General features: G+C 36.8%; 2 protein-coding genes and 1 pseudogene across 4 annotated transcripts; 2 read left to right on the top strand and 1 right to left on the bottom strand.

Annotated features, from left to right (window-relative positions):
- LOC132176245 (ribosome biogenesis protein BRX1 homolog 2) lies at nucleotides 1-7,634 on the top strand. Of its 3 annotated transcripts, none has more exons than XM_059588394.2 (9): nucleotides 1-294; nucleotides 3,543-3,774; nucleotides 3,875-4,016; nucleotides 4,550-4,628; nucleotides 4,835-4,959; nucleotides 5,584-5,685; nucleotides 6,938-7,006; nucleotides 7,090-7,188; nucleotides 7,278-7,634. In XM_059588394.2, the coding sequence occupies exons 2-9, from the start codon at nucleotides 3,578-3,580 to the stop codon at nucleotides 7,407-7,409; spliced, it is 945 nt and encodes a 314-aa protein (XP_059444377.2). In that variant the 5' UTR covers nucleotides 1-294; nucleotides 3,543-3,577; the 3' UTR covers nucleotides 7,410-7,634. The 3 variants fall into 3 exon arrangements, with proteins under 3 accessions (XP_059444377.2, XP_059444379.2, XP_059444378.2); XM_059588396.2 differs by lacking the exon at nucleotides 1-294 and adding an exon at nucleotides 2,414-2,431; XM_059588395.2 differs by lacking the exon at nucleotides 1-294 and having other exon boundaries at nucleotides 2,843-3,774.
- A 4,007-nt stretch (nucleotides 7,635-11,641) lies between these two features.
- On the bottom strand, nucleotides 11,642-12,795 carry LOC148587142 (subtilisin-like protease SBT1.6 pseudogene; annotated as a pseudogene).
- A 1,245-nt stretch (nucleotides 12,796-14,040) lies between these two features.
- LOC132173424 (Amidase family protein) lies at nucleotides 14,041-22,077 on the top strand. The gene is given in 15 exon segments (XM_059584926.2): nucleotides 14,041-14,427; nucleotides 15,822-15,923; nucleotides 16,042-16,266; nucleotides 16,375-16,437; nucleotides 16,440-16,459; nucleotides 16,551-16,651; nucleotides 19,025-19,148; nucleotides 19,236-19,390; nucleotides 19,695-19,831; nucleotides 19,922-20,092; nucleotides 20,225-20,449; nucleotides 21,427-21,436; nucleotides 21,439-21,639; nucleotides 21,642-21,658; nucleotides 21,934-22,077. Coding segments are annotated over 15 exon segments (2,082 nt in total).
- Nucleotides 22,078-22,317: the final 240 nt, after the last annotated feature.

The following is a 22,317-nucleotide window of genomic DNA, read 5'->3' as shown; positions in this document are numbered from 1 at the left end:
TCACGCTCGTCCCTGTATCTCACGCACGCCGACGTCGCCTCTGCAAGTCATCTTCCTCCCTTCCTCTCTCAAACTCTAAATTCTCAGTTCTCTCTTCTCAGCCTCTCACTCTCAGCTCTCTCGCCGCCTTCTCCTCTCACTTTCTTCCTCCTTCGCCGGCCTTTCCTCTCGCTCTCTCGCCACCGTCTCCTCTCACAATATCTCACTGTCTTGGCTTCGATCTCCCTCTGCTCTCGGCGGCTCGGCCTTCTCTACCTCAGTCCGTTGTTCTCTTTTCATCGGTGACAATTTCAGGTATTTTTTTTTTTTTCATTAATCTCTTGAAATCTACTATAGGTTTTGGGGGTTTGTTCTGTTTGTTCTTAGATGGGTACATTCTGGACTTCCAAGATCTTCTTTTGTGTGTTTAGTTGTTAAATTAGAGAAATTTCATTGTGTTGATGGTTGGTTTTGTTTATTGACAAAAAAAAAAGACAGACTCTGTTTGATTGGCTTGAATTCTGGGTTGGGTTTTCAAGGTTTTAACAATATAGGAAAGGGACGTTTCAATTTTTTTTTGCAGAAAGCAATGTGCAAGGAGCCTAGGTGTCCATCTGGATGATTTCTTTTGGCTTCATGTTCTAATAAACAACATGCTTTTCTTTTACTACTTCTGTAAGAATCAAGTATGCTATCTTCCACTTGAGCTTCCTGAAGGATTTATTTGCTGTGTTTGGCATCATGCGGTTTGAAGTTTCAAATTCTAAATGTATGAAATTTGAGTCTCTAGAACATCATGTATCTAAGGTTTCACTTTTATCCAATTCCAATTCCCTGCTGCCAAACATAGTGATCGTTCTTATATTGGATGCATCAATGAGTTGGCTATGATATCTCTAACGTATCTGTCAAATTTGACAGGCGCTTGCAAAGCTTGAGGTAAGTTTCTAAATTTCCAGATCGATTGATCCATTTTCTTAGTCCCTGCAACGCAGCTGCCCTGTCCAAATGCTCTGGATTAAAGCCTAGATCAAGCATTTTAATTAGTGTTTCTGCAGCATCATCGAAATGTCCTCCTTTAAGTCTGTTTATAACATCAAACTACTACCTCAAGTCTGTTTATAATATCAAACTATGAAGTTTGAGGCGATGAGCTGTTTCTTAGCATATTTTGATTTTAATGTAATCTCGACTATATCTTATGTCATAGTAATGAGTTCTTTGATATGAGCTTTCCATTTCGTTGTTTTCGCCAAACTTTGGAGAAAATTCTCAAAAACGGTAGATTATCAAGCTCTCCATTCGTTCCTCAAATTTGGTTTTGTCAGAGTCTCCCCAAATTTATCAAAAGAAAAGTTTTTGCCATTCCTTATTTCACAATATAATATTTCCTCTCTCCCGCGCTCTGTTTCCACGCCAGCAGTTTCTCTCTCTCACGCTCTCCTTGGGTTCTTTAATCTACAAACTAAAGCTGTGGCCTTGTGGTAGTGGTGGTGCCAGAGGTGGTGGGATGGTCAACATATTTCCTCTCTCCCTCTAATGTCACAGCTCTCTCTCCCCTCTGGAGTCCGGTATTTTTCCCCCTTTCCCTTCTCGCTCTTTCTCAGATTCTCTATGGGGTATATGCTGATTTTGAGGTTTGCTAGAGTTGAGTAATGTCGTTTTGATGTAAGTTATTAGATTGGACAATTTTTTCTATGGATTGTGGAGCCTTGATTATACATCGAAACAGGGAACATCATGAAGTTTGTTTCAAATTGGGATGTTGATGCTGGGTTTGGGTCAATCTCTGAATGGGTATTGGTTCTTGCTGCCTTGGAGATTTAGTTAATTGTCTAAGAAATTGGGAGATTTAGAAGTAGAACCCAAAACTCATTCTCTGCATAATTGAATGTTTTTTTTCTTTTTGGAGTTCAACTGCGTGTGTGTAGTGGGTTATGGTAGAATTTTGCTTGAAACACCTTGATTTTTTGGGGGTAACCGAAGCTCATTGAAGGAGATGTTGAAATTCTTGAAGAATGTTGAGTACCTGATTTGCTTGCAATTGAAAGAGAAACTGAAATTCTTAATGTTTGGTTGAATTTGCTTGAAAAAAAATAATGTGAGTATTAGTCTGATGGTTTAGTTCTGGTTGAAGAGTTTTTCCTGCAATTACTTCTACTTTAGTTGACGCCACATCCAACCGAATTTCTGAAACTTTAATTGTTTGTTTCTATTAATTCAGTTTCATGAACTGAGATGAATTATGCATAGATGAAATCACTTATTATATGAGATGTTCCCATCATGTTTTTTTGTGTTTAAGGTGAACATATTAGTAAAAGCCATTTGGAATTGAAAGCTGATTCTTCTATTATCTATGTAGATGTGCATTGGTGGCCACATGCACTAGTGGCACATAATGGGAGCTTGAGACTTTAGGATCTATAATGGGCTGCTTAATTATTTCATGGTATGTCATCAAAGAGGTTAAGACACCTTTTGGCATGACATTTTCTTGCATTATCCATGAATGGGCCCAACCTTCTGCTGTTTGTTGTGCTGATCATCTTGTTTGGCGGGGATGAAGGAACTAGAGTTCCATTTGGTTAATGTGATAGATGTTGAGCCAATTTTAAGGGGGATAACAAATCTATAGTAAGGTTCATTATTTCTCATGCGGACCATAGCAGCATGCAGGTCAATTTGGTTAGTTGGTTTTATGGGCTTTTAGATCCTCGAAATGCAAATAGGCCCAAAGGGTGAAAAGTCAGAGCCATTTGATACAAATTTTTGTGTTATTTTTAAGCTGCTGATGTAATTGGAAGATCTGGTGTAGTATTTTTGTGTTATTTTTTCAATTGCTATGCTAATTGTAGTTGGTATTGCAATTATAAAAAAATAATAAAAATAAAAATAAAAAATAAAATTGTAGTTGATATTGTTGCTACTGTTTGTTTTTGCCAAGTTGTTTTGTTGCAAATTTTTCTCTATTGTTGTTGTACTTTTAGTTGGAGGAGGGGGTTTGCATCACTATTCATGGCAATTAGTTTCAACCAACTAAAACCAATAAAAAATAATATTTAGTTATAGTAGAGAAATATTTAGGGAGCTTGTTATTTGGTGTTTGTGAAAAGTAGTTAGCTAAAATAACAAAAGTAGATTTTTTAGCTAAACTTTAGAAAGTTCATTGAGGATGCTCTAAGTGACTGAGGGGTTGCTTAGTTCAAGAAGAATGCCGTAATGGGATTTTGTTTTAATGTGTATGGTGTTATGGTAATGAAACATGGATTTGGTTTATAATATGGATTGGCTGTAAATTGTGACAACATTTCCCATGGTTATGTTGGGAACTTCATGTTTTCTTTGTTGATTTCCTCTCCATTTTATTCCCTGTTTGTTTGACTAAGCTGTTTGTTTTTACAGCTCTTTTCTATGAATTTCGACAAATGGGTTGCATTTTCTTTTTAGCTTTCTTTTTCATAATTTTGTTTTCTGGGTATTGTTGTTCTTGTTATTATATGCTCCAAGTTGGTTAGTTTTAGTGAAAAATTTGACAAATATGCTTGTCATTGAATGTTTAGTTGTCTTAAGAGAATAATAATAACAAGAAGAAACAATGGGGAAGAAGAGAAAACACAGTGAGACAGAGGTGGCGGTACCTCCTAAGAAGGATACGATTGCTGCAGAGAGACCTAAAAGGACACTCTTGGGTTGGAAAGACAAGAATGAAGAAGTGAATAAAGAAAGTGATTCCATTGTCTTCAGGAACAAAGAGAAGGTTTTGGTTACTTGCTCGCGCCGCATCAATTACAGGTTGAAAAGCTTGTTTATTTGCATTTCCTTGTCGTGAAGTTTGTTTGTTATGCTGTTTTTGGTTCCGCTTACAGATGGACTGTCTGTATGTGGTGTGTAGGTACCGGCATTTAATGCTGAATGTGGTGTCACTCTTGCCACACTGCAAGAAGGATAACAAGGTTGAGTCAAAGGCTAGTAAGGGCACCTCTTTGAATGAGCTGGTCGAGCTAAAGGGTGGCAATTCCTGTCTGTTTTTTGAGGTGATTTCTTTTTTATTTGTTTTGGTAATTACGTCAATATCTGTTATAGGTATTTGTATTTGTTATAGGTATTTGTTATTCGATATAGAATAAGATTACTTTTTGAATAGATAGGGTTTAGACCTTCTAGTGAATAATCTATTACTGGTAATCAATGGGACTTAAGTTTGAGTAGTTGCTGGTAATCGAAGTGATTTCTTTTTTATTTGTTTTGGGTAATTATGTCAATATCTGTTATGGTATTTGTATTTGATATAGAATAAGATAATTTTTGAATAGATAGGGTTTGGACCTTCTAGTGAATAATATATTACTGGTAATCAATGGGACTTAAGTTTGAGTAATTAATTGCTGGTAATCGAAGGGATTTAAGTTAACTGGTTTATTTTTTATTGATTGGTTGGTTTTTAGGATGTAAGTATTCTTACATGAATACTTCTATTGACTTGTTTAAGAATATGAAGATCTAGTTTGCTTTACTTCAGTTTATCATGTGGATTAATACCTTTTTTTTTTTTTTTTTCCTATATCAGTGCAGGAAACACAAAGATCTTTATCTATGGATGGCAAAATGCCCCAATGGACCATCTGTCAAATTTTTAGTTAATGCTGGTAAGCTTCTCTTTTGGTTTCTAACTATTTGGTAGTTTGGTATGAATGTCTCATGGAAGTAAACTCTTACCTTTCTGTATCCATTGATAGCACTAAAATACAATCAATTCATCTCCAATTAAATATGGTTAAGTCCATTTTGTATAAATTTGAGAAGAAATGGTTAATCAATGTGTTTTTTATTTTTTTTACCCGTTTGTTTCCAGTGCACACGATGGAGGAATTGAAGCTTACTGGAAATCATTTAAAAGGGTCTCGTCCCATTTTGACTTTCTCGGACAATTTTGATAAAGATGCTCATTGGAAACTTTTGAAAGAGATGATAATTCAGGTATTTTGGTTTAGCTTCCTCTCTCTGTAGCTATAAAAGTTTGTTTCCTGTCTATTTCACATATAGAAGGAACAATTAATACCTCATTCTGTCAAATTAAATTGTAAACAATATTTTGATATTTCATTACCCCGGGAAAAGGAAAATCTAAAACTCAAGTCCATATGATATTTCCTAGTATGATGTGAAGTGCTAATCATACAAATTCAAGTCAAATGTCTTGACATTCGTGGTAGCCTAATTCATATATAACCAACAGCATAATGTCAGCCAAAATTATTTTGATGCATGATAACTATTATCTGATTTATTACATTCTCTTGTCAAATTCTTCACAGAAAATTTGTTGATACAATGTATTTGCTCAGTTTTCTAGGAGATTGTTTGCATTTTTAGAAGTTGAGGGAACTTGCTCATTGATTGTATGCCTAGTTATCGGATCTGGTATAGCTATGAATTGGCTTTTAATAATGAACTATAAAATGAATTTTGGCTTGGTTGTTTCTGATCAATAATATTATCCCCTAACTTGGTAATTCTATGGTACTATTTTTTACCATTTGATGTTATTAATGTCTGAGCAATGTTATTGGATATACTGACATTCTTTATTCATCTCCCCAGATATTTGGAATACCAAAGGACCACAGAAAATCTAAACCTTATCATGATCATGTGTTTGTTTTCTCCATTGTTGATGACCACATATGGTTTCGGAATTACCAGGTGGGTGAATTATAAATTCTAATCAATGTGCTGTATTAGGATTCAGAATTGTGGCTTAAATTTAAAGTTTAAAGGTTGGTTCTGGTTTTGTCCCGTCATATTTTCGCATGGCATCTAGATAAAGTAGAATATATATAACAGTATAGATCCAAAACTTTTAAGATATAAGCTCAAACTAGTATTTTTCTGATTCAGATGAACATTTTATTTGTATTAAGGCGTGAAGGGTTTGCTATAGGGTTTAGGTAGTAAACAATAGCCGTTGATGTAAGTATTCTTAAAGCAGAAACTGCTTGTAGGGGAAAACAAGTGCAGTGGTATATCTCCTCTTTATTAAGGATGAGGTCTAGGGTTTGACCTATTATGAATAGGGCTTTGTGAATAGAAGCTCTGTTTACCTATAAAAAAACCATAAAAATAGAAGCTCTGTTATCTGGTGAAAGTAGTGACTAGTTACCGTAATCTTGCCAAGTCCATTGCACATATAATATAATCTTATGGATCTAGGTTGTGTGTTAATAACCCCCCTCAAGCTTGTCTTGCTTATGGTATTTGTCTAACTGGATCACAGAAATTCTTGAATGGTTTTGTTTTATTGGTGTTAACATGAGGTATGGGTGATTTTTCGTATTCATTATGTGTCTGTATTACCAGGCAGGGTCAAATTTTAGTTTGACTGTCATTGACATTGTTGTCAGTTGGGCCTGCTTGTAAAAGGCACATGACGAATATATTATATAAGATATCTTAAATTCCTTAATAGCCATTGGGAAAGCCTTGGGTAAGACTTGTATCTTAATTATTCTGAGGATGGTATGACATTTTGAAGCATTTCAAGAAAACTAGACGAATTTGATGTCGATGACCTTCCTAATCCTAGGAAGATGGCCTCCTAAAAGTGATAATAAAGCTTCTTTCCCTCATTTAGTAGGATTATAGAAACTATAAGCAAATTATGAGTGTTCTTAATACTGAAAAGACTGGTAGTCAAGTTTAGAATAAGTTCTGGATTCTTTAAACCTCAGTTTGTAATTTTTAGGTAAATTATTTGTATTACTTCCTGTATACTTAGGAGTTTCCCTTTCTTAATAGAATATTATATTACTTATAAAAAAAAATTAAGAATAACTTAATGTGGTGTTCCATAGTACTATATTACGTTTGTGTCTGTGGGATTATTCTACTGGAGCTGTCTTTTATTTGAAAATTGTTAGTGAGGATGTTGCTTATTTTTCTTAATTTTCTAATGCAGATAGCTGTACCTCATATTGAAGCAGATAAAGTTGCTCGAGGGGGCCTAGAAAATATGACCCTTGTTGAGGTTGGTGGTGATTTCCTTCTTAATTTATGTGCTTTATCTGGCACCTGTAATGAGAAATTAACTCCGAAGATACTTTTGTATAGGTTGGTCCGCGATTCTGCTTGAACCCAATCAAAATATTTGGTGGCAGCTTCGGAGGCCCTACCCTCTATGAGAATCCATTTTACATATCACCAAATCAGGTATTCATTGATGTCCCATGCTGGCCTCTAGTGTTTGAACCTTTTTATTTTTGTACTTTTAGAAATCGTTCCCATTTTGGTGCTTCCAGATTCGAGCATTGGAGAAAAGGAAAAAGGCTGGGAAGTATGCGAAGAAAGTCAAAGCAAAGACAAGGAGGAAGATGCATGCGCTATCAAATCCACTGGAGCCTGATGAGTTTGCAGAAATGTGGAAAGAATGATACATTTGAAGACCTCGTCCTTTTTGGTTATAAGGAACATAATTTCCTATCATCCTCTATCCAGCTTGAAATGGCAGGCATAATTCGCTTAATTGGTTGTGCCTTTTTTGGTTTTCTATTGCCCCCCAATTGATTAGCTTATGTACGTCTTCAGGTTGAGGTTTTTTGTCACATCATCCATATTTCATTTACTTCTCTTCAATATGATATCGTATTTTTCTCTAATGTGTCTTAGATCAAGAGGAGAGATTGTTGATGTATGATCCTTCATATGTCATATCATTACTTATAGGTTTAGGTAGTGAGCGGGTGAACCGTCAACAATCCACCAAAAAAAATCACCTAAACAGACTATTGTTTTTTTTTTCTTTTGTGTTTTTAGCCTAGTTGTCAAGATCGGAGCTGTTCATTTAAAATGAGCAGCCCACAAAAGAGATATTGCATCTCAGTATTCACAAATTTGAAAATGTTTTGAGGTGATATAAAGTGATTTTATTTATTTTATTAATATTTTAAATTGTTTGTTAATATTTTTAAATTGCATCGGTTGATATAATATATTTTAAATGTCTTACACATTTTTGATTGAAAGGCCACTTGAAATAATTCACTGCACTTGATGTGATATGAATGATAGATGAGTTATGAATATGTCAACATACTACACTCACATTTCACTCTCATTTTAGGTAGGGGTGTCAAAAAATTCCGGGGAACCGGAATCGGGAAATTGGGAAACCGGGGAGCTGGTTCCGGTTCTGGCTGCAAAAAAAAAAAAAAAAGGAGACCCCGGATCTGGTCCCGGTTTTTAGCACCCGGTAAAAACCGGGAAATATTTTAATATTATATATATATATAGGCTTTTTTGTGTTTAGCTAGGGTTCACACACACTTCACGCCTTTCTCTTTTATTCTCTTCTTCCTTACCCAATACTAGCCGCCACTCTCTAACACACATTCTCTCTCTGACTCTTTGTAAATTACGTGAATGGCTTCCTGGTTTCCTTACAGTGCCATTTGAAACATCGAGATCAAGTATTTCTTGCAAAGTGCTATGTGTTCTTGATGCTTCCTTAAGATCGCGAACTTGTTTGCGTCAAAAGAACCATTTAATTCAAGAACCATATCTGAATGCACCCATGAAAAGTGTTCAAATCAATTGGACCCGACAAGCGTCATAAAGGAGCAATACATGTAAATGTTGTTTTGCTGAAATTGTTGTTATTTTGCTTGTTAAATTGTTGAAATTTTTTGGCTTGTTATGCTGGGTTTTTACTATTTTATTTTTGATGTTTGGTTCTATTTTCCAGCAGGTTGAGATTTGGTGTTTGTATAGATTTTGGAATCGGTTACCGGACTGGGTACAAACCGGAACTGGTTGGTAACTGGGACCTGGTTCCGGTTCCGGTTGCCCAAAATCAAGAACCAAGGTACCCCAATTCCGGTTCCCGGTTTTGGCCAAAAACTAGGAAATTGGACCGGGTTAACACCCCTAATTTTAAGGGATCAGGCATCCATTCACCCTTAAATTGAGTAAAAAGTGCAGTATGATGTTACTGTAAAAAAAACAAAAATCAAATCAAATAAAGGAACAGTACCGTTTAGTTTTTAACTGGGCAAAATGGTACCGTTTATTTTCACTACCGCATGCAAGCCGGTGTTGTAGACCAACATACAGGGAAAAAGCAGTGGTTCAATCAATCATTGGAGTGCAGGTTTTATCACAAACGAGCAATGCCATGAACAACACTCTAATTTCCAAGAACATCCACTCACCATATATATATATATATATATATATATATATATATATATATAGCCACTAACCATCTAATAATACCTATTCATGTTCTTATACTATTGTTTTAACGAACATAAGGTATGATAATATATAAATAATTATAACATCGGTAGATTGACTTCTAATTGCCGGAGTTTGTATATTTTCCCTATTTTGAAAATTTTATAACACTTTTTACAGCTTTTCTGTGAACTTAATACTTGGACATATCAAAAGTTGGACTTATCATATTTTAAGGTTTTCTTTTGTGACTCTGAAATACAGTGTCCACGGATTTGCTAAGTTTAACCTCTATAGTTTTGGTGCTTTGTTTTGGATATTTCGGTTCCTGACCGAATGGGTTAGTATTTTGTTTTTGGTTACTCTGTTTCTTAGAGAGTACTTGAAAAGAAAGTTGATTTCTTGATCTTATGTGTATAACTGATTTCTGTTCCATAGGCTGTTTCCTTTGCATTTCTAAGCATAGGGTTTCAAATGAAGAAAAGCTTTTGATGTTGAGCAGTGTTGTGCATATTAACTTGGACTTTAATTTTATTTCTTTCTTTATTCTGATTTATTATTCGTTAAGACAATCTTAATCATAGTGTGATAATATCCCCCTATATGTTTTGATATAGTACACACAAAGATGAAGTTTGATGAGCCACCTGGAGTTATTTTTATTAATATTCCTTAACATGAGCATGTAATTCATTTAGTTTTAACTTTGGTTTTAACATTACTGTATGTGCCCTATAACTTTGCAAGCTTTGCCCTTGATGGTTTGGTTATTGTTGTAAATGATTTTGTTTATGAAAGTAAGTGGAGGAAAGATTGCCACACTGTATTTGTTGCTTTATTTGCTAAGATTTTGCAATTTTGGTTAGGCTATAAAAAGTTAAAAACTAAAATGACTTTACATTCATGTCGGGTCGTCTCGTGTCAACCCAACACAACACGTTTATCTAAACAGGTTACACATATCGTGTCGTGTTACTCGTTTAAAAAACATGTCGTGTTCGAGTTTGGGTGTTCGACACATGTTGTGTTCGGGCTGGGCTTAAATGGGTTGTGCCGTAAACAGGTTGGCCATGAACATGTTTTGCCTGCCCTACTAAAAAGTGTAAAAAACCCATAAACCAAAATTCAAGTCGAAAAGAAATCAGATAAAAAAAAAGGAGAGAAAACCCACCTTTGTGGATTGATTGTGCGTGTCTCGGTTGTTCTGCAGTGGAGAGAAAGAGAGGGAGAATGAGAGAGCTGTGATTCGAGAAACTAGAGCAGACCTGAGTTTTCGGAATTCAAAATTGGATAGAAATTGGTTAGTAGCAATTAGCCATAAACTAGTGGATCCGTTTCACGAGAGTCGTTTACTATTCATCAACAAATTTCAATTTTCAAACGGATCCTTCTAAAATTAAATCAACTTTGAGATTTAATCTTGACCATTGATTAAACTACAGCATATATTGCTATTGTTAAAATAACAGCATATAAGCCAAATCCTTCTCAAACACTTCCATATACAAGATATTTATACTTTTTTCACATTAATTAATTTTGGTACGGCATACAACAAAGGCCACAAAAAGCCTTAAGCTCCTCTCAAACAGTAAATATGATAGAAGTACATGTTTTTTATGGGTACCTTCACTTTAAATCTTTGAATTACCACGTTATTTGATAATCCTCCCAAACTTCAAGACATCTCAATTTGAACCCCTGGACTTTCAATTGCAGTCAATTTGAACCCATTTGTCAGATTTTGAACGTTAAAAGTGAAACAATGACGTTTATACCCCTAACTTTTTTTTTTAATATATAAAATTTCAAATTTATCCTTAATTCCAAATTTAAAAATAAAAATAAAAATAAAAAAAATAAATAAAAAAGTCTCTGACGAAGCTGATTTCCGAGACGACGAGGTAGACTTGGGAGAACCGAGTTAGGAAAAGGAACTCGTCAGCAGAACTCGCAACGAGTCGAGTAAAAGCGGATCGAAGAGGAAGATCAAGAACAAGAAGAGTTGGAGGGTGGCGGATTGGTTGGGAGATGTGGAGGAGGATACGTCGCTGGTAGTGCGATTTAACCGCGGCAAAACCCAGGTGCTGCCGAACAGGTACAGGGACTCGGTGCTCGAGCCTTGCGAGGGAAACTTCCCTAACCCCCCTCAAACTTTCGCTCTTTTTGTAGACACCCCCCATTGTTCAAAAACTCTCACTTTGATGTATCCAACTTTCGTTTTCTTCCACTTTGCCCCTTCCGTTAGAATTTTATGTGAAATCCTAACGGAGCTCCTGTCACGTGCCGCACATGTGGCATATTTTTGCTGAAAAACCCATTATACCCCACGATCAGGACAGGCTTGAGAATTTAGGGATTCAGCGCGTTGGGGCCCCGACCCGAGAATGAGGCAACTATGGGTTTGATTCCGAGTTGAGTGACACAGAAATCAATGGTGACCGTGGGATTGGAGGCTGACGAGTCCTTTGCCGTTGTAAGCCCCGTTGGCGAGGATAATTCCAACACCGCCGGCTTTCTTCACCACCAGGCCTTCGACCACTCTAGGACAAATTCCTCTTTGACAAATTACGATCTTGCCCCTGACAAGATTGGGGTCCAGGAAATTCTCCATGCACAACGAGGCAGAGAATAGTCCGAACTTGCCTGGATAAATTAGAGGGTACATTTTATCGTTGAGTGGCGCTCCGGTGTAAAGCGACACGCCGGAGAGCTTCTGCCCGCCTTCGACAATGATGATCGCTAGGAAGCTACGGTCGATCATGGTGCCTGTGTTAACATGACTATCCTATATGGCAGTAAAGGATTCAGAAGTGACAGCAAGGAGCACACTCACTGTGGAAATAAATCAACAACAGATGTATCAAAGTGTGGTGTGAGCCGTAGTGCTCAATACTGCTGGAAAGAATTAACATAATTCTGCACATGCCAACATCATTAACACTTGGCAGCCATGCATAACAATAGTGCTATTATATTCGATTGAAGACATGTGCACAGATCATGTAATTGAGTTATTGCTATATTTTATCTCTACATGTGCACAACATTGGTTTTCATATATATCATTTAGTCTTAGTTCTGTTTGTATATAATGTCGTGAGCCTCACCTCTGTAATCAAGCAATCAGTTTATAAGTATTATATAGAAATTTTCAGCTTACGCCGACGATTGTAAGCCAGGCAGTGAGGTTTGTCACAATCATTGCATTGGGGCCTTCGTTTCCAACGGAGGACGAGACGAAATCACCTCTGGAAATAGTGTCTTATGCTCCGATTGCGATCGTATTAGATAGTACGGGGAAGATACGCCGCCTCTGCCTCCGATGGAGATTGAGATGACGTCGACACCGTCAGAGACTGCGGAGTCGAAGGCAGCAAGGATGTCAGAATCGAAGCAGCCGGAGTCCTTCCAGCAGACCTTGTAAACCTCGAGTCTCGCTTTCGGAGCCACGCCTTTTGCAACTCCGGTAGCGTAACCGGCCATGCTCACCTGGAAATAGTACCGTCCTGTGGCAGTGGATGCCATGTGGGTACCATGGCCGTCGGCGTCTCTCGGATATTGATACTCCACCGTATCGTTCATCAATGTAATCAGCGGCACGTCGGAGCTCGCACCAGAAGCCTCGTGACCTTAATGAAAAACCTCGCTTCGATAAGCTTCCGGTTGCAATTGATGGCCGCGAACTTCTCGCGAACCTCGTAGGTTTAAAAAATTTAATCTCAAAGATGAAGGACGCGTGTTCTGTCTGAAGGGGTAGGGTAAAATGGGTGTTTCAACAAAAATAAGCCACATGCGTGGCACGCAGGGACGGAGCCAGAAAATTTTATGGAAGGGGGCCAGCCAAATTTTTTTTTTTTCGGTTCTTTAAAATTTTTTTATTAAAAAAGATTATTTTAGATGTTTTTTATGAACTAAAGACTCTTGTAAAGGCCAAAAAAAGTGAACATTTGAAAATAAGGACTAAAAATAAAAAATACTTAGTGGGTATGGGCCAACAAAATTAAAAATAGGGCAAAAAAATTTTATTGGATATGGCCAAAAAATTTAAAAATAGGGCCAATATATTTTTTTTTGAAGGGGCCAAATGACTAAAATTAAAACTTTAATTATTTTTTTTACTTTTTTTTATTATTTTTTTAACTTATAATTTTTTTTTCCTTATTTTGGGGTTTTTATTATTTTTTTTACTTATAATTTTTTTTTCCTTATTTTGGGGGGGACCATGGCCCACCCCGGTCCCCCCCTCCCTCCGTCTCTGGCGGCACGTGAGAGGAGCTCCGTTAGGATTTCACAGAAATTCTAACGGAAGGGGCAAAGTGGAAGGAAATGAAAGTTGAATATACCAAAGTGAGAGTTTTTGAACAATGAGGGGTGTTTGCAAAAAACACGAAATTTTGTGGGGGGTAAGTGAAGTTTCCAAAAAAAAAAAATAGAGATATTTGGTCTTTTTAAGTATTACTGTTAAAAGTTAACGGTTAAATCTGATGAATGAGGTTCAAATTGACTGTAATTAAAAGTTCAGGTGTTCAAATTGAGAGGTTTTAAAGTTTAGGGACTTGTCAAATTGCGTGATAATTCAGGAGTTTAAAGTGAAGTTATCTCTATTTTTTATTAATATTATTTTTAAAAAAAATGTGAAACGTATATATTATTAAAAAAAATATGTAATTTTTACGTGTTAAGAAACATGTAACAATCTATTAAACCGATTTGAAACTAATTTTTATTCTTCATAATTTGATACATGTGGCATGTTGTTGGATTGTTAAAATTGTCGATTTGAAATTGCCGTGCCTAATCCTAATCACCTGGCACTAGGTTTCGTTGATGGCTTGCCACGTCAATTGTGTGGGAACAGGGTGGTCTTCGTCAGAATCTTTGACCAGACTGTTCGCTAACTTCGCTTGGCCGGCGTCTTTCTTAATAAGGAATGAATTTCCTCCCACAGCTGACAGCACCATAGAGCAGATTGACAGGCACAGAGAGAGAAGGAGCTGCAGAAAGTCTCACAAAGAGGATGCCATGCTGCCGGACAAGTGTCCTCCCAGAGCAGTTGGCTCGACTCGTAGGTCCAGCACTAACTGGTTTCTCTTCTTCTTGTTCTTTAAGATTATACTTTGTTGCCTTGCTGCTACTCCAACCGTTCCATCTCATTCTCGGTACCTGCTCCATAACTCCACTTGCCCCGACTTTGCCCCGAATTCCACAAATATGGTAACTGTTTTTATCCCTTTCTGTTTTAAGGTACAAATTTACCTTAATTTCTACTAATGGGTATTCATGAGGACATCCTTAGGTGACAAGCTGTGTGCATCTCTCTCTTCTTTTTTCTTTTTTCTTTTTTAGTGTATCCGATTCCAAGTCCAATGCAATTGGTCTATGTCTTGCTCTAATTTGTGTCAATGACTACTTTTGTAACTTTAATTTCCATTCTAATAAATAAGTAGGACCCGTAATTTTTTTACAGAACTATGAACCTAATATGAATCGTATAAGAAATTAGCAGGTTAGGTTGATATTACACGAAATTAGCAAGTTAGGATTTATTTACTTAAATGAATCATGTTAGAATTAACTTATATAGTCTTATATCAATGCTCAACACAACTTGATCCCTAAATGCAACATTTAGGACGATTGCATATTTCTTAAAATCTAATATTTACATGGCATCTTGTATTTTGCCACCATATTTTGCTAAACTATGTTTTAGATGTTGGATTAGACCTTTGACCATCTCATATGAAAACCAATTGGTGTTCGGAAGGCAAAGCTTTTATGGCATTTGAAATCGCACTCCGCAAGGCATGTTCTAAGAGCCATTCATGTGAGCAGCGCGACACTGTTGCATCTTAACAATTTCTCTTAACATGATACTCTCACGACTCGAACCTATGATCTTAGCTCTGATACCATTTGTTGGATCAAGTCTTTGACCATCTTATCTGAAAATTAATTTGTGTCCAATGAGAGAAGCCAAAGCCTTTTATAGCATTCGAAATTGCACCCCATGAAGCATATTCTAAGAGTTGTTCACTTGAGTAGAACAACACTGTTGCACCTCAACAATGGAAATGACTTAAGTGTGTTCATGATGATTTCATGAACGTGTGTTTATGGTACCATATAGTGACATATCTTGTAGACTTAAAGTGGTGGAAGCTCTAAGTTTTTTTTTTCAAGTTGCTCTACTAAGACTTAGTTGATCTAAGTTTAGTTGAATTTTTGCCACATCTAGGTTTCAAGATGGATTGCTAAACCTTGTCGCTCTTCTTTTTTTCCTTGCTCTTTTATAGCCTGGAAATTGCTAATGATTTTAGTACTCATTGTGGTGTGAATCCATGATGAGATCTATTTAATTTCTTATTGTTTTTATTTTTTTATATAAATAATAAAAAAAAATAAAGATATTTGTTTTTGCACCCTAACATACGTAAAGCAGGTGAGAACCTATAAAGAAATCTGGAAAATATTCTGTCATAAAGTTCAGGTTTATTCAGATATCTTTACAACAGGGTAACACCTGTTAAATGCTAAGACAACGTACAGCTGATCTATCTCAATTTATCACATTTCATACAGACATTTATCTTGTGTTCTTTGATCAGGGCAGTAAGACCAACAGTGAATGTTTGGAAAAGATTAGTAAAGTTGCATCCCTTAGATGTGCATTTGAGTTATTTGATGCCAACTTCTTCAACAATAAAAATGTGACTTTGTCAAACTTGTAACTCAGGTGTTTTCTCTGTCACTTTATATATTTTAAGTAATCCATGTTGTAATTGAAAGTTTTAAACCCAAATGATGTAATATCTCTATCTAGTTTAGATTCTGGAGATAGTCAAGGGTGCAAAAGAGTTTAATATCCCTATAATCAAAGCCAATCGGAAATTAGTTGCTTCTGTTAATGGAGGACTGCATAATCCATCTTCTTTGGTGTTCAATCCTGAGTGGGACAATGAGCAACCACAGCGAATAAGCAAAAGATTTAATTCTCCCTCTATCTTTGGCACTAAGAGACCAGAAAGTGAAGAAGATATTGCCTTCATGAGTGTAAGTCTGTTGTGGTGCCACTCTCTCTAGTCCCCACCCCCGTGATCTGTGTCTCATTATTTTCCTTCATCTTGTCTAATTTTAAAAAAATTATTGCTTGTTCATCAGGTTCTTGAATTGGGGGAACTGATTCAGACAAAACAAATTACTTCAGAGGAGCCTACTCATATTTTTTTTTGCAAAGGTTGAAAAGGTAGTAGTGAAGAGAAAAACACCCCAATTACCTATGTTTTGTATCATGTGTAAAATATCTGTCTAATGATGCGTTGTGAAAATAACACCAGGTACAATAATGTTCTTGAAGCTGTGGTCTCGTATACTGAAGAACTTGCATACAAGCAAGCCAAGGAGGCTGATAAGTTACTTGCTCGAGGGCTGTATTTGGGTACATCTCTTTTAAAGTATTAATATTGATAATACTCTTAGAGTAGCAGTCACATTTTCCAGTGTTTAAAATTTTAAAGTAATTATATAGAATGGTTTAACTCTGAACATGAAGACGCCATAAAAGCTCTAATTTTTTAACCATAATCTAGCAAATATCATCACGCTAGAATAATCTTGTCTAATATCCCAAATGCTTGAATAGAGACCGTTCATTTCATCTCTTTCGAGTGCAACTTTTACCAAGATATTCATCATGTATTATCTTAATAGGATGAAATAACAATTTCTTAGGGGCTTTTATTTTTGTTGGTTAGTAGAGATCATGGATGAGCTCCTTTACTTTAATGGAATGTAAAGGTTCCCTTTTATTCTTAGAGCACAATTACCATAAGATCTGGAATTTGCTTGTCTATTAAAGTTAAAAGTCACGCCCTATCAGTTTGATGTTCTATTGCTGTTGTGTCAAACTGTGGATGCTGGTTCCTTCAATATATTAGCAAAAGTACCTCTGGCTCAAGCTAGCTTTGTGCTTTGACCTAGATGAAATTTAATATCATGTACCCATGTTCGTATATGTATATCAGTTAATTGTATGCAATTTCCTATTTGGTAATTTGGATCAAGTATATTGTATCTATAAACAGGGTGGCCAAGAAGCAACAACTTATAAAATGTTAAATCACTACCTATCCTTAAAGCTTAAGTTCAAACTTTTTCTTCATAAATAAGAGTCAACACGTGAAATATTTAATTGAATTGAGACAAATTACAGAAACAATGTTCAAATTCATGACTTCTGCTATGATACTATATTAAATCACTAGTTATTCTAAAAACTTGATACTTCGAACAGGGTATGATTCTTGTGGAATACCACTGTTATAGTTTGTATGAACGGTTTAGACACAAAAGGCGGAGGCTATTATATTATTCAACTTATTTTAACCTAATACATGCATCCTATTATATAGGATTAGGGAAATACCATAAAGACTAAAATACCCCCAAAACCCTAATGACTCAAACTCTAACTCTTCTAACACTTCCCCTCAAGCTGGAGCATATACATCATATGAATCCACTTGGAAGATACAAGCAAACGAAAAACAACTAGAAAACATATTCTAACACTCCCCCTCAAGCTGGAACTGCTTGGACCACACAAGTTAATTAAATAAAACTTCAATGTCGGTCGAAAACTCGTTGGTAACTTGAACAACCATTTGATCGGTTCTCGCTGAAAAACACCAAGGCCGGTCGGATGCGACGATCACTTGATCGGTTCTCGCCGGAGAATTCAAGGCTGGTCGGATACATCGATCTTGGGATTGGTTCTCGCCGTAAAACACCAAGGCCGGTCGGATGCAACGATCACTTGATCGGTTCTCGCCGGAGAATCCAAGGCCGGTCGGATACATCAATTACAAACAACAAATTTTCACATGATTAACCAACAAGATTCGTTGGAAAACAGATACTGGAAAAAAAAAAAAAAAAAATTCACTGGAGCTTCGCTGGAAATACGCTGGAACTTTGTCGAGGCTTCAAAACTGGCCGGAAACACAAAGAATTGGCCGGCAGTACCTGAAAACACAAGAAAAACACTGAAAAATAGAACAGAAACAGTCACTGGAGGCTCGCCGGACCTTTGCCGGAGACTCGCCGGAGTATCGCTGGAGCTCGTCGGAACTTGCCGGAGAAGACAGAACACTCCGGCCACTTCAACAACAGCAACTACAGAATCAATAGAGGGCCACACAGTAACGTTTCAATACCAAAAACATCAAATCGTCGGAATTTTTTTTTTTTTTTTTTTTCCCGATGGCCGCTGCAACTTTTCCGGCCACCACAGAACACTCCGGCCACTTCAGACAAGACAGAAAACCACCGCAGAACCATCCGGCCAGCATCATAGAACATAAAAAACAAACAAAATATATATATATTTTTTTCACCGGAAGGAGTTTCGGTCACCCTAGAACAAGAACAAAACAGCTCTACGGAGCTCTTTGAAGGTACTGCCCGTGTGGGTTAGCCCACACGGGCAGTGCGGCTACCAAGTTGAAAACTAAACTACCCAAGAATCGAAACAAGCTCTGATGCCATGTTATAGTTTATATGAACGGTTCAGACACAAAAGGTAGAGGCTATTATATTATTCAACTTATGTTAACCTAATACAGGCATCCTATTATATATATAGGATTAGGGAAATACCATAAAGACTAAAATACCCCCAAAACCCTAATGACTCAAACCCTAACTCTTCTAACAACCACAATCACTTTAAAACATTAATATGCCTATTTTTATGATTTTGTTTTTATTGTTGGTTACACATTCCTAAATTAAATGTAAATTTGTGCTATAGGTCCTCTCCATGGAATTCCTTACGGGTTGAAGGATATAATTTCAGTACCAAAGTTTAAAACAACTTGGGGTTCAAAAACTTTCAAAGATCAAGTTCTTGACATTGAAGCTTGGGTATACAAGAGGTATTAAGCATGTTTGGAAGGGTAAACTTGCAGCTCAAAGTATAACAAAGTTGTATTTTGCAAGCTTGCAACTCTTGCTCGATATAGGTTGAAAGCTGCAGGGGCAGTTCTTGTTGCAAAGCTTGTTTCTGTATCTCTGGCATATGATGACATCTGGTATGGTGGTAGGACAAGAAACCCATGGAACATAGAGGAATTTTCAACAGGTTCATCAGCCGGGCCTGCTGCATGCACCTCAGCTGGTATTGTTCAAATTTTGAGCTGTTCAACATTCTCATTTCCCTCCATCTGTTTTCTTCCAATTATTCTTTTTGGGGACTGCTTGGCTCAAGCCTCAACACCTCTCCATGGTGCTCTTCATCATTATAAGTGGTTTTATATATGCATAGGAGACTTGCACTTCTTTATCAAAGTTTTTTCCTTGCAACTATCGGTTGAACTTGTAGTGTAGATTTGTTTGGAGGATGGGGAAAAAAAGGGAAGTAGAAGTCTGCATTGCATCAACTGAATTTTATTTATTTATTTATTTATTTCATTTCATCATAGGTATGGTTCCATTTGCAATTGGTTCAGAAATAGCTGGCTCTATAACCTATCCCGCTACTTGATGTGGTGTGACAGCATTGCGCCCCACATTCGGCACTGTAGGTCGAACTGGTGTAATAAGCATATCTGAAAGCTTGGTACTACCTCAATCTTCTTTATGTATGCCTTTTGTTTTTCTTAACAGGGGTACAGTTATGAGTTGAATTTACATATCGGCTGTTTACCAGGACAAACTTGGCCCATTCTGTAGAAGCGCCACAGATTGCACTATTATTCTGGATGCTATTCGGGGTAGGGATCCAGATGATCCCTCGTCCAGAGACAGTCCCCTTAATGACCCATTCTTGGTTGACATCACCAACCTTACCGTTGGATATCTTGATGATGCTGAGATGGATGTCAGTTGTCCCAAGTGTTTTACTGTAGTTGGGTTCACGCTGGATGGCACTGACCGTACTTCATGGATGCTATTGTATTATAGTTTATTTTCCTTTTTACCCTTTAAGTGATTCACAAGATGGCAATTCCAGGTTGTTCATGTTATTGCATCAATGGGTGTTAATGTGCTTCCCTTCAAACTGAATTATACAGTCAACTCTATTCAAGGTATTCTGAATTTTACAATGGACGTTGATATGTTGGCTCACTTTGATGAGTGGCAGCGCTCGGGGCAGGACAATGATTATGAAGCTCAAGATCAATGGCCTATTGAGCTACGTCATGCACGCATGATTCCAGCAGCTGGCTATGTTCAGGTCTCTATAACATTTAGAATAATAGGAGCTTTTAGTTTTAAAATGGTTTACTAATTATTTTAGAGAAGTTTTTGTCACAAGTTGTATAATAAGAAAAAAGTATGCCGTTAACCATAAGGCATAACCTTCAAATGATTTCCATTTTTTTGAGTTCTTATGTTAATAGGTCAATAATATATAGATTTCAGTTCTCTAGCATATTGGGTTGAGTAGCTTTTTGGGAGGCCTATATAAATCTTGCAAAGAGCTGTTAGTCGTTAGTTAGCCTCCAACAAATTGAACCACGTTGCATTCATCATCTGTCGATTAAGAATATTGAGTTTTCCTCCATGTTTCAATAGTTTCCTCATTGGTTTAAGATTTCCTCAAAAGTTGATATTGGACTTCCTTGTAAGTAGGGACATTATAAAATGCAAAATCAAAGGCTGAAGGTAGTTGTGGTTGGGCTCTTTAGAGTCCATTTGGGCCGGGATTGCATCGGGAAATAGAGCTTTTGTCTATATAAAAAGTTTGAAATAACTTTTTTATAAAAAGTTTCATTTTCAAGTTTTTCCAGCTTTTTTAGAGCAAAAAATTCAACAAGGTGTTTTTTTTATGTTTTTTACCATGCGGACTTATTTTTGCTTAGCATAACTTTTTGGGTACTAAAACTATTTTTTAAGTTCTTTAACGCAATTTCAAACAGACTCTGAATGAATATGAGCAACTACTACATGAAATGTAGGCGGCAATTGCTAGGTCTTCAGTGTCATCTTGCCGGGCTGTCATAGACATATTTAGAACACAGTAGGCTTGAATTTCTGACTTTCAGCTTCTGAGGTTTTCAAAATGGTGCCTTGGGATTAGGACTAACCAGAAGCTCATGGTTCATTGAAGTGTTGAGCTTTTAGCTTTATATAAGCATGTAGTATTTGAAATTGTCTAGTTTCTTGTTTTAGGAGTTTTGCGAGTATGAAGCTTTTTATTGCTATCCACAGGCACAAAGAGCACGGGGAAGTTAATCCAAGAAGTAAGAGAAAGTTTTACTGTTGATGCAATCATTGGCAATGCAACTGACTGGGAGAAAGTTTGCATGGGAAATCTCGTGGGTATGCCTGTAATTGTTGTTCCAACAGGATTTAAGAAGATTGAAAATCCACCTTCCGGTGCCAGCTGACGGATAACCACCATCACCACCGGCTAATATGCACCTCTCATCATGATCACATTGTAAGCAGGATCTGTAATTCTCTCTCTTTCCAGTGAGCCTTTCCTATAGTACTTACCACGTTAGATATTTGGAACTATTCTTGCCAGGCTCAGTTAAATTGTTTGATATCTGGCCATCTTTAGGCTGTGATATTAGATGAACTTGGTTACATGTCAAGTCAACTAGTAACTCCTAGAAGCACTGAAGTTTGATCATGATCAACTATTTGGTAGTGGTTTCCATTATTATGGACAATGAAGGAACTGGGCTGATTCATCTTTCTATCAACTTGCAGGCTCTAGCGCTGGCAATGGCATACCAATCAGTTACTGATCACCATAAACAACGCCCACCTATTAATGATCTTGGGCCAAACGACTAGATTTGAAATCCACCTGGAGTTGCCTACCCTCCTAGTACTAGACAATTGCATCCTTGAAGGTCCCTTACCTGCAGCTCCAGTACTTGTTCCACCAGTTATGTGATTGACATGGTGGATCAAGTTCCATTAAGTAGTGCCATCTTCGAGAGGGTAATAATTAATCTTATTAGTTATTGTTGCGCGCTTGGGACAAGACGTTGATATTTTATGTGGTCATAATCTTCTTGTGTTCAAGATTTGAGTGCGAGATGAGAACTGATAAGGTAGAATGGATTTTCAAGGAATCTTTCTACTCCT

This window comes from Corylus avellana, chromosome 3, assembly GCF_965113065.1.
Source record: "Corylus avellana chromosome 3, dhCorAvel1.hap1.2, whole genome shotgun sequence".
Classification (NCBI taxonomy): domain Eukaryota; kingdom Viridiplantae; phylum Streptophyta; class Magnoliopsida; order Fagales; family Betulaceae; genus Corylus; species Corylus avellana.
This window is presented reverse-complemented; position numbering and strand designations above follow the sequence as displayed.